The sequence below is a fragment of the Microcaecilia unicolor genome, chromosome 1 (genome assembly GCF_901765095.1).
Source record: "Microcaecilia unicolor chromosome 1, aMicUni1.1, whole genome shotgun sequence".
Taxonomy (NCBI): domain Eukaryota; kingdom Metazoa; phylum Chordata; class Amphibia; order Gymnophiona; family Siphonopidae; genus Microcaecilia; species Microcaecilia unicolor.
The window spans coordinates 730798112-730811100 of record NC_044031.1 but is presented as its reverse complement, the minus strand read 5'-3'; the positions used below and the strand labels follow the sequence as shown (position 1 = coordinate 730811100).

General features: G+C 41.9%; 1 protein-coding gene across 1 annotated transcript in view; it reads left to right on the top strand.

Annotated features, from left to right (window-relative positions):
* The window catches only part of PPIP5K1 (diphosphoinositol pentakisphosphate kinase 1), a 283513-nt gene that overhangs the window by 210271 nt on the left and 60253 nt on the right, over positions 1–12989 (top strand). Inside the window, 1 exon segment of the mRNA XM_030189638.1 lies at positions 5255–5317. Within this exon segment, the coding sequence (XP_030045498.1) occupies positions 5255–5317 (63 nt within the window).

Genomic DNA, 12989 nt, shown 5'->3' with positions numbered 1-12989 from the left:
AAAAGGGTGTCCCTGACGAAGACTTGGACGACTTTACCTGGTCCTTTTTTTTCTTATGACCAAGCCACATAAAGGTGCCCGAACTGACCAGATGACCACCGAGGGGAATCGGGGATGACCTCCCCTTACTCCCCCAGTGGTCACTAACCCCCTCCCACCCTCAAAAATGTTTTTTTAAATATTTTTGCCAGCCTCTATGCCAGCCTCAAATGTCATACCCAGCTCCATGACAGCAGTATGCAGGTCCCTGGAGCAGTTCTAGTGGGTGCAGTGCACTTCAGGCAGGCGGAGCCCATCCCCCCTACCTATTACACTTGTGGTGGTAAATGTGAGCCCTTCAAAACCCACCAGAAACCCACTGTACCCACATCTAGGTGCCCCCTTCACCCGTAAGGGCTATGGTAGTGGTGTACAGTTGTGGGTAGTGGGTTTTGGGGGCTCAGCACAAAAGGTAAGGGAGCTATGTAGCTGGGAGCTTTTTCTGAAGTCCGGTTGGTGTCCTGGCATGTGAGGGGGACCAGTGCACTATGAATGCTGGCTCCTCCCACGACCAAAGGGCTTGCATTTGGTCATTTCTGAGATGGGCGTCCTTAGTTTCCATTATCGCAGAAAATCAGAAACGACCAAGTTTAAGGACGACCATCTCTAGGGACGACCGTATTATCGAAACAAAAGATGGACGCCCTCAGGAAAACTTGGGCGCCCCTTTCGATTATGCCCATCTAGGTGCACTATCTGGGAGGAAAGCTTACTGGTAGAGCACTTGAGGCATTCCAAGGACTGTCCATGGAGATGTGCTCCAGGTTTGAGGAGGTGCACAAAGCTTTGTTGAACCATTATGCCATTACCCCTGAGACCTACAGACTAAAGTTCCATACTTTGCAGGGGGCGGATGATACAGTGAGTTTGTGATCCTGCTAAGATACCAGCATCAGTGGTGGCTCAGTGGAGCTGAGGTTAAAACCCTGGAGGACTGCCAAAACCTGATGGTTCTGGAGCAGTTTCTTCAGCATTGTCGTCCAGAGGTAAGGGAACATGTTCACCAGCCCTGTACTCCAAGCTGAGCTGGCTGACATCTTTATGGCTAACCGTCCCAGACTGGCAAAGAGAAGCAGTCCTTATCCGCAGCAGCCGGAATCTAAGTACAGCCAGGGCCCTAAGTCAGATATACTTGCAACCTCAGAGACTGTCAGAAAATCCTCCAGTGTTCTCCAAAAACCTAAAGACTTCAGGCATGAATGTCCTTGTTGCCAGTGTGGGCGTACAGGATATTTCAAAGCAGATTGCCCAGATAATCACAAGCCTGCGCTAAAAAGCATTTTAGTTCCTGCACCAAAGCTAACGGGTTTTGTGGGTGGCTCCAGTCCCACGAAAGAGGCCCACGCAGTTGCTGCAGCACAGAAAATTACTGGTTATTCATCAAGCAAGGAAGCAGATGGGTTTCCACAACACTATAGCACCCCAATAACTGTGAATCAGACGCAGGTAGCTAGGCTTGTGGACACTGGCTCTAGCATGACTTTATTACGACCAGAGCTAGTACCAGAAGATGCAATTCTTCCAGTGCACACTGCAGAGGTAGTGTTAGCTAATGGATCCAGAGAAACTGTACCCATTGCTCGAGTATTTCTGGATTGGGGTACCAAGACTGGATACAGAGAAGTAGGTATAATGAAAAGCATGCCGGTACCAGTGCTGTGTGGGACCAACATGATGAACATTACCCTTGATAGCGGAGTCAGCATTTCCACTATGGTGACCCCGTAGTCAGGCCTGGGCCGCCCAAAAAGCAGAAGTAGCAAAGATCACCTCTCCAGTTCCAGATCTTGAGCCAGTCCAGGTGGAACCAGCTGATCAAGCAGCAAGAGGATGCGCTCCAGTGCTTTCAGCAGCACCAGTTCCTGAGGTGATCGGGGCCGTGAATATGGAACGGCCTGACTTAACTGACACACCTGTTGATCAGACTGTTGACCTTGATTTGTTAGAGTCAACAGTAGAGACCTTTCCAGATATGGATACTGATACAGGACAGAGATATGCTTTTCAGGAAGCAGAACACTCTGACCCGGACCTGGAGCCCTGAGGCAGAGGGCTGGTCAGCCAACCAATGAGACTTGTAAAGAACATATCCAATGGAAAGGGGGCTTGCTGTACAGAGAGACTAATCCCGTTGATCCTAACAGCCCTGGACAGCAGGAAAACAGCTTATAGTGCCTAAAGCATTCAGAGAACAGCTTCTACAGATTGCACATGACGTTCCACTAGCAAGACATCGGGGGGACATTCCACTAGCAAGACATTGGGGGGGGGGGGGGGGGGTTGGACACACTCAAGCACTAGATTGACACAGAATTTCTATTGGTCAGGAGTATTTTGAGCCGTAGCTGACTATTGTCGAATCTGTGATGTGTGTCAGAGAGTGGGCAAGCCCCGAGATCACCCCTGAGCTCCCTTGAAACCTTTACCCATTATCAGTGAGCCCTTGAGAGAATAGTGGGGCCTCTAGCTGTCCCTAGCCAGACTGGGAAAAGATATATATTGACAGTGGTGGACTTTGCTACCAGATATCCTGAAGCGGTATCCCTATCCTCAATAGAAGCAGAGAAAATTGCCACTGCCCTGCTAGAAGGGTAGGATATTCACGAGAAATATTCCCAAACCAGGGGGCACAGTTTGTCTGAGCTGATTCAAAATCTGTGGACACACTGGCGTGAAATCTGTACCACCCCATTTCACCCGTTTACTGCACCTGTGGGAGCTGTCCATTAGGGTACTGATCTGGCTGGGGGGGGGGAGGGCGTTTTCTCTAACCTTAACCCTTTTTATATAGAATCAGTGAATTCACTTATGTTCCAACATTAGATCCCTGGCTCTCACAGATTAGATGTTTAGATGGTAATATTCAATTTATGGAATTTACCGTATAACATCTCTCAAATGCTTTTGGCCTCTAAGAGAGTCCCCGTCAGATGGTCTTATGATTTTAAGTGGAAGCGATTTCTCATTTGATGTGACCTTGACACCTTTTCCTGTTCCACATATAAACTGCTTTAAATGCCTTGTACATCTATCAGAGCCAAGTTTGAAAACCTGTTCCACTGAAGTGAACCATATCACCACAATATAGAAGGTAAACCCATCTCTCTACAGCCTTTAGTTTTAATTTTTTTTTTAATTTTGTTTTGTTTTGTTTTGTTTTTTTAATGGGGTTAGCTTCTTTTGAAGCCTTTCATTCAGCCCCCCACTGTTTTCTTGGGACCTCATTGTGATACCTAGCTGATGAAATTTCCTTTAGAGTCACTAGACTCCTGTGAATTGAAGTACCTGACCTGGAAAATCTTATCTTTGGTGGATGTCATTTTAGTACATAGTGAGTTCCAAGCCTTTATGACTGATCCACTCTAACCTTGTTTTTCAATAATAAAATAGTTCTGTGCATTCATCCTAAGTTCATGCCTGACCTATTAGATTTTTACCTTAACTAGTCAGTTTTCCTCCCGATGTTTATTTCATTCTCACTGCAGTTCGTTGTGACTCTCGGCAAGTCACTTAACCCTCCATTGCCCCAGGTACAAAATTAGTACCTATATATAATATGTAAAACTGCTTTGATTGTAACCACAGAACGGCGGCATATCAAGTTCCATCTCCTATCCCCTTTCTCTTTTTCCCATGAAGGTGAATGTGTCTTGCGTACCTTGAACTACAAAGAACCTTGGCTTTTTACTTGGAGGGGGCTAAAACGTTTAGAAAGCTCTCCCAGCTTTTTGTTTCTTTTGACTCAAACTGATCTGCTATAGCCAAGCCTATTCTTTCTAATAAGATAACAGATACATCTCTTTACTTATATCCAAGCGGGTTGACCTTGGAAGGATACATCAAGGCTCTTAATATCTGAGCCAAGGCTCGCGATATCCGAGCCAAGGCAGTATCTGTGATCCACCTGAAGTCAGATCTTCAAAGCTTCAACATGGACTTCTGTGCACACGTTCGTATCTGATTATTGTTTGCAAAAGGATTCCCCATGTGATAGTAAGGTTTGATCAATCTCTTTCATTTTGAAAATCCAGTTCCATCCCCCTTAAAGCTCGTTGTTATTAATTCCAGGTTGCCAATAAATCACAAAAACATGCCAAACCACAATGTGTTCATTGTTACCCAGTAGCATTCTGTTTTTTATTTTTGTCCTTTTTTTTGTTTGTTAAAGGCAACCTGTAGCTATGGATTCCCAGTTGTGAGAACTACATATTCAGCAAATTTGCTTATCTGTAACTGGTGTTCTCCGAGGACAGCAGGATATTAGTCCTCACAAATAAATAAAAAAGAAAAACTTATCGCAGAACTGAGGCGACCCAATGAGATGATGCCAGCACAGGAGGACACACACATACATGGTTCACCTCACTAGAAACTTGCAACCTTGCTAGAAAGCTGTATGAGCTTGAGGTGCTTTGTTACCATTTTTTCCCCCTTCTAGCCTGGGCTCTCTCAGATGACATTAACCTGTCATGAGGGCTAATATCTTACAATCCTGAGAGACCACTTGTTACAGGTAACCAGCTATGGTTTAGCAGGTCACATAGAATCAAAAGATCAATACAGATGATCTAGATTTGTGTAGAGAACCCATTATTTACCCACAATGATCTGGAGCATTTACCAAATAGAAGAATAAACCAGCACTAAACAGGAGCTGTGTATGAGAAGGATTTCCAATGGTCATCACTAGGAGAGAAATGGATATCAGTAGTCATGGAAAACAAAAGGATTACTGCCAGCACTGACCAGGTTATGCAGGCTGAACTATTTCCAGTAGTGATCTAGGGGAAGCTGTACATAATGGAAGGATCATCACTATAATGGAACTGATGGTGTATATGAACAAGATGTACATAAGAGAAGAGCGACAGACAAAACTCTGGTGCCGTGTTTGGACAGTTCAATATGGAGACATTTCCAGAAGAAAGCCCAGTCTCTATACGGACAGATCAATAACATAAGCAGAACAGAAGTATTTGTAGCAGCAAGTTAAGACTAGATATTTCTTATTTGTGAGCTGGGGTTTTGTGAACTCAGGGTGACTGGACTAACCAAAAAAGACATATCTTGCATCAAACTGGAACGATATCCAGAACAGGGTAACAGCAAGTGCCATGCTGCAAATTGTTAAAAAAAATTTTTTAGGTATATGTATGTGCGCTTGTGTTTGCTGAAGCAGAATGTTAATGCCAATGCCTCTTTTTTATTTCCTCAGAGCTGTTGTCTATGCCTGCCGTAAAACGATTTTCTGTGTCGTTTGCAAAGCATCCGACTAATGGTATGTTTGCTCCCTTGATTTGAAGTGTTACCTCACACTATTAACCCCATTTCACCTTTTTTTTTATTTTTTGTCGTTTGAACAGCTCTTTTTCCATTTCAGTATTGCAATGTGGCCCTGCTCTTCTGTTTTCTCTCATCTTTTCCTGTTTCAAGTCAGTGTTTGATGTCTGGTCGTTATCTCTACTTTCTGACCATCATCTTGTCACGGGAGACTAAACCGCCCTTTCATCTTTCATCCTGCCATGTCTCTGACAGAGAACGAGTACTGCAGCCCATGGCATGGTGAGTGTATAGCAATATACACACAAACCCGATGAGAAAAGTATAGATCCTGGACTCTTGCCCCATCTCGTCCACAAGAATTCTAACTCATTAAATCTTTTAGGCAGTGGTTAAGATGTTAGATGGCAAAAGAAGTATATGATTAAATCAGAGGGAGCTGCTTCAGGCTGATCCTTTACATGAAGGAAGGCTGAGAGATTTAATAACTTTCAAAGACATTATTCCAATTGTTTTGCGCAGTTTTCCTATAAAAAGGGATTGTAGATCGCAATGTGGAGACACATATCTCATAATGGCACTTGCCCTAAACATTTTAAATGGTCAGGAAAAAGATGTCAATGAACCAAATTCTTTGTAGGTTGTGACATTGTTATTGAGCTAATACCTGAGGAAGGGGGGCTGATGTGGTCATGACAGCTCATGTATAAAATGTGGAGATTGAATTCAGATGTCTAGGTCAGGATATGCTCAATTCTGTCTGTATTTTAATAAGTTTCCAAGTTTATTTAAAATTCGATATACCGCCCAACCCTTATAAAATAACTATAAGGAAGTGCAGGAGTACATGTGCAGCAGGAGCAGCCATTTTACAGATTTACATATGCACAAAAAGAACATCATCAATTTAGCATTTTCATTCTAAGTACTAATTTTACAACCTGCATTTGTAATTGCTGACACTTTTAAAGCCCTGTATACTAAGCCGTGCTAGAGGTGTGCTAGTGTTTTTAGTGTGCAGTAAGCATTAGCACGCACTAACCCTGTAGATGCCCATACATCTGCATGGTTAGCACGTGCTAAGCATTAGCTAGTGCACCTTAGTAAACAAGGCCCTTAGTGTGTAGCTGGTCTCATTTTACAAACCTGTATGTCTGTGTCACCAATTAAAAAGGCTGCATTTTTTATGGATTTTTTTTTTTTTGGATAGAGGAGGAGACAGAAATAAACTATAGGGAATTAAGGAGACTTTCTCCCTTAATCCATTATGTAAAGCCCTGGGTGAAATGATCAGTTTTTTTGAACATGTGTTTCCCTTTGAGCTGCTGCTCAACATGGAATTTTTGTAACATAGATGGGCAATATGGGGAATGCAGATATAGATGTGTGGCTTGTCCAAGCCACACCCAAAGTATTCCCAGGTCACGCCCCCTTGAAATGTCTGCATCCTGGTGATCTCCACCTGTAAATAGTGGCTTTCTGAAATCACCATCTGCATGCATATGTGATCTGTATGTGTAAATATCACTACTTATCTGAGAAAGGTATCACAACTAAAAAGTTTCATTTTCTTCAGGATCATAATAACTACTGGAAATAAGACAAAAAAAATTATATGTAGTTCTAGACAAGAAAGTGAAAACAATTCAGGAACAGAGTACAGTGATTTTAATCTTTTGGTATGCAGCATCCTTTATGAATTTCTTTCCTTAGGCGCTGTTAGCCGCAGTCTTGCTAAGAATTTGATTACAGCTACATTTTCTATAGAGCATTCATATTAACAGATTCTGTAGCATTTCTTAGCAGTTCGTTTTGCTTAATTTAATGTTTTTTTAATATGCCAGACAAGTAGTTTAAATTAATATTTCAATTAAAATGTTAGAACTGAATTGATTAAACAAGGCTTTTTTTCTTTTGTTTTGTATGAAAAGCTGTTTAAATATTTTGCTTCTTACGTGTTCCCTAGGAATACATGCAGTGTCTTTAGGATCCCATTTGATTTTCTTTACAAACGAGATACATTGACTTCAGATCTGTGGATGCATGTGATATAGGCATGCTGTTCTAATTCAGAACCTTTTTATACATTTATTTTAATTTCTTCACATATCATCTCTGTATCTTTTCTTCCACAGAAGTATAGAATTTAACAGCAGGAAAAGACCATACTATCCATCCAACCTTTTCTTTTTGTGCTTATTTTCCTAACATTTCTTTCCCCTTCCTTCTTTACATCCCTTCCTCTGTGCCTCTGTTTCACTTTTTGTTCCTTCATTCCTTCTTCAGATTTGAGCATGCGTGAGACAGGTATAAAGAACTGTGGTACAAAGGTTGCAGTAGTACAGACAATTCAGACTCCACTTTCTTTAGAGGAGAAGGAAGGGAAGATGTGATAAGGAGACTTTTTTCAGCAAGGGTAAAGGAAGCACTAGTTAATGACAGAGCAGTCTAAGAGGAAGCCATATGAGAGTCAGCTGGTTGGAGATTTAAGCAGCTGGATGACAGGGCAACTGCTTCAGCAATTTTGGTAGCTGTTTAGATTATTACAAAGGCTGGATGCCAGACACAGATGGGCAGAAGGGCCTGGGTATTGCATTAAATATGGGGCAGAAAATCAAAGAGGAAGACCTAAAATTGAGTTAGAATAATAAAGAAAAAGAAGGCAAGCTTTCACAGGTGGCAGCTGGATTAACACTAGGCAGAAATGATGGACCAATTGGCCTTTATCTGCTGTCTTTTACTGTCTTCTTTTTATACTTCGTTCTCAAAATACTCAACTTCACAACACATTCATCCCTTATATCACAAAGGTCCAGGTGATCAGAGAATCATAATTGGATCCGTAAGATCAGCGTACCCACCTCCATATTGGCCAAATGATTTTTATGAGCCAAGCATACTAGGCAGTACCACAATCCTCATCAATCCAATTTTGAGATTTTTACTTATTTTTTCTTCAACAGTCATTTATTGTATTTATATTATTTTTTGCTTTTTCACAAACATTCTTATCCTCAATCTTCAAATTAGTACTTAGCTTTTCTGCTACAATTGACGTTACATGGTGGAGACCAGTTGTCACCATATTGGCTAAAAATCATTTAGCCAGTATGGAGGCGGGTACACTGATCTGACAGATCCTATTATAAGTACATAAGTATTGCCATACTGGGAAAGACCAAAGGTCCATTGAGCCCAGCATCCTGTTAACAGTGGCCAATCCAGGTCACAAATACCTGGCAAGATCCCAAAAATGTACAAAACATTTTATATTGCTTATCCCAGAAATAGTGGATTTCCCCCAAGTCCATTTAATAACGGTCTATGGACTTTTCCTTTAGGAAGCCGTCCAAACCTTTTTAAAACTCCGCTAAGCTAACCACCTTTACCACATTCTCTGGCAACGAATTCCAGAGTTTAATTACATGTTGAGTGAAGAAACCTTTTCTCTGATTCGTTTTAAATTTACTACATTGTAGCTTCATCGCAGGCCCCCTAGTCCTAGTATTTTTGGAAAGCGTGAACAGACGCTTCACATCTACCCGTTCAGCTGGACCTTTGTGATATAAGGGATGAATGTGTTGTGAAGTTGAGTATATTGAGAACGGATTGATTGTGAACTCCCTTCACCGCTTAAAGTTGTATGTGTGCCTAGTTATTGTTCTTTTTATACTTGGCATTTTCTTTCTTGTTGCAGCCTCCCATTTTGTTTGTCTGAACCCTTTGTTCTACTAGTAGAATGTTTTGTCTTTTCTTTACCAGCTATTCTGCTATTTATTTTCTTCTTTTCTTCCCCTTTTCTTTGTGTGTCTGTTTTTTTTTTTTAGTTCTTTGTCCTTTCTTTCTTGTTTAGCTGTTCTGCACTGTTTTGTGGCTCTCTCTCATCTTTTTCTCAGCCGCCCACTTTATCTCTTCGGTTTTCCCATTTTCTTAGTTTATATTCCTCTCAATCCTTTTTGCTTCCCTTTATTGATGTTGCTGAAATCCAGGCTGTTCATGCTGGATCTTACACTCGCAGCAGTATAAAATAGACTGGCCATTCTACTGCATTCTACATCTAAATGGCTTCAGAACAGTAAGAACTCTTGAGGATCCAGATGGAGTGTCTTAGGTCTGTTATATTCTTGTGGGACGGCACAATTGTAAGCCAAATGGTCACAGTACTGAGTACTCCAATGGAATGCTTTTAGTCAATTATTTTATTTTGTGCTTAAATGAATAGGTAGTTGTTTATGCGGTAAAATATTCAGTTAACTGTATAAAGTTAGAATAAATAGTATTAAAAGACTTTTGCCCATTTTTGTCATTCCCAAACCCTAGGTATTCATACAGCTCAGTGAGGATCTTTTGTTAAGCTTTTAAAATGATCCATTCCATCAAATTGCCAAAAACCAACAAAATCTGTTTTCCCATTAATACTATTGTATTAATGTGTCCCATTAATACTGTAGTATTAATGCATCCCATCATCTCTGTTATGCTCATTCATTTTTCTAGCTATATTGTACATTTCTTTGGGCCCTGTTAGCCCATTGTCCTGCATTTGTGAGGGTGAGTTTCAGCAATATTTCACCTCTTCAGTCTTCTGTATCCTCAACAGTGCCAGTAGAAAGTGTTAAATGCTGTAAGTGCCTGTGTGCTCTGTGTCTCTGTTTCTGGATGTGGTGGTTATGTCCGTGTATTTCATTGTGTAGATACTGTGTTTGAATGAATCAGTCTGGTATTGTGATCATTACAAAGTCTTACCTATGCTTTAATGTTGCTACTAACATAATAACCAAGGCTGTGGGTGTGTAATCATGAAAGCAATGTGTATGCTGCCTATTAAACTTTTAAAATTAAAGGAGGTAACAAGATAACTGATATATAAACTCTGTATTTCAGTGTTGGGTTTGCAGCCTGTACCGCTTTACTATTACCTGTGGAGAAGGATTTTTGCTTGGAAAAGATCTGATTAGAGGAGTCGTGGGCTCACTCAAATTTATTTATTCAGATTTATTTACTGCCTTTTTGAAGAAATTCATCCAAGAAGGTGTACAGCAAGAATAAGTTGAACATAGGTGATAGACAATTACAGCAGTAAAGATATTCAATAGTTCATTGTATGGCAAAGAATATGCTACTTAAATTAGCATTTCTATACTTTTCTCTGTTCCATTAATTTATCTTAGGAGCCCTTTTACTAAGCCGCGTAAGCGTCTACACGCGCCAAAATGGAGTTACTGCCCGACTACCGCGTGGCTCTTGCGGTAATTTCATTTTTGGCACGCGTCCGATACGTGCATCTGAAAAATATTTTTTATTTTCGGACGTGCGTAACGGACGCATGCAGGCTATTACTGCCCAGATTCTTTACTGCTAGGTCAGAGGCTGGTGGTAAGGTCTCAGACCCAAAATGGACGCATGGCAATTTTGATTTTGCCACACGTCCATTTTCGGCAAAAAAAATAAAAAAGGCTTTTTTCACACCCCCTGCTGCTGCTTCTCTGCAGTGAGAATTACACAGGACTCTGTGGGACTTTTAAAATGTATTTATAGTATAATGGGGGGTCTCTAAAAGGGTTAATCTTGCCCTGTGCATAGATCTTTCTAGGGGTGTAGGATGGTGCAGGAGGAGTGGAGTTACAGTGGGAGTACAGGCACAGAGGGCATCCACATACAGTGGTGGAAATAAGTATTTGATCCCTTGCTGATTTTGTAAGTTTGCCCACTGACAAAGACATGAGCAGCCCATAATTGAAGGGTAGGTTATTGGTAACAGTGAGAGATAGCACATCACAAATTAAATCCGGAAAATCACATTGTGGAAAGTATATGAATTTATTTGCATTCTGCAGAGGGAAATAAGTATTTAATCCCTCTGGCAAACAAGACCTAATACTTGGTGGCAAAACCCTTGTTGGCAAGCACAGCGGTCAGACGTCTTCTGTAGTTGATGATGAGGTTTGCACACATGTCAGGAGGAATTTTGGTCCACTCCTCTTTGCAGATCATCTCTAAATCATTAAGAGTTCTGGGCTGTCGCTTGGCAACTCGCAGCTTCAGCTCCCTCCATAAGTTTTCAATGGGATTAAGGTCTGGTGACTGGCTAGGCCACTCCATGACCCTAATGTGCTTCTTCCTGAGCCACTCCTTTGTTGCCTTGGCTGTATGTTTTGGGTCATTGTCGTGCTGGAAGACCCAGCCACGACCCATTTTTAAGGCCCTGGCGGAGGGAAGGAGGTTGTCACTCAGAATTGTACGGTACATGGCCCCATCCATTCTCCCATTGATGCGGTGAAGTAGTCCTGTGCCCTTAGCAGAGAAACACCCCCAAAACATAACATTTCCACCTCCATGCTTGACAGTGGGGACGGTGTTCTTTGGGTCATAGGCAGCATTTCTCTTCCTCCAAACACGGCGAGTTGAGTTCATGCCAAAGAGCTCAATTTTTGTCTCATCTGACCACAGCACCTTCTCCCAATCACTCTCGGCATCATCCAGGTGTTCACTGGCAAACTTCAGACGGGCCGTCAAATGTGCCTTCCGGAGCAGGGGGACCTTGCGGGCACTGCAGGATTGCAATCCGTTATGTCGTAATGTGTTACCAATGGTTTTCGTGGTGACAGTGGTCCCAGCTGCCTTGAGATCATTGACAAGTTCCCCCCTTGTAGTTGTAGGCTGATTTCTAACCTTCCTCATGATCAAGGATACCCCACGAGGTGAGATTTTGCGTGGAGCCCCAGATCTTTGTCGATTGACAGTCATTTTGTACTTCTTCCATTTTCTTACTATGGCACCAACAGTTGTCTCCTTCTCGCCCAGCGTCTTACTGATGGTTTTGTAGCCCATTCCAGCCTTGTGCAGGTGTATGATCTTGTCCCTGACATCCTTAGACAGCTCCTTGCTCTTGGCCATTTTGTAGAGGTTAGAGTCTGACTGATTCACTGAGTCTGTGGACAGGTGTCTTTCATACAGGTGACCATTGCCGACAGCTGTCTGTCATGCAGGTAACGAGTTGATTTGGAGCATCTACCTGGTCTGTAGGGGCCAGATCTCTTACTGGTTGGTGGGGGATCAAATACTTATTTCCCTCTGCAGAATGCAAATAAATTCATATACTTTCCACAATGTGATTTTCCGGATTTAATTTGTGATGTGCTATCTCTCACTGTTACCAATAACCTACCCTTCAATTATGGGCTGCTCATGTCTTTGTCAGTGGGCAAACTTACAAAATCAGCAAGGGATCAAATACTTATTTCCACCACTGTATATAGCCATCCACTTAAAAGACTGGAGGTGTCCACTCCTGTAGTAAGAAATGGTTCAGAGCTCACATAGCATATAGTGAGAGAATGCATGCAAGTACATGTCATGCATATTCATTGGGAATTTATGGCTCATTGGCTGAAATGGCCACTGCTTCCTAGTATAATGTCAGGACTGTTCTCTTACAGTAATTTCTTCAGCAATTCCCTTATGGGAAGAGACCAACTGTGACATAATATTAAAAGGCATTTATGAGTTCTTTTGTTTTATATGAGATTATCCGTTCTAGCCCCAGTAGATCATTCTGTTTTAGTTTCACAAATCCACTTTGCTTGGGGGGGGGGGGGGGAGGGAGGGAGAGTTTCATGGCAGTTTGTACCGCATCAAGTTGATGGATCACCACTCCGAGGTAAGGTTTA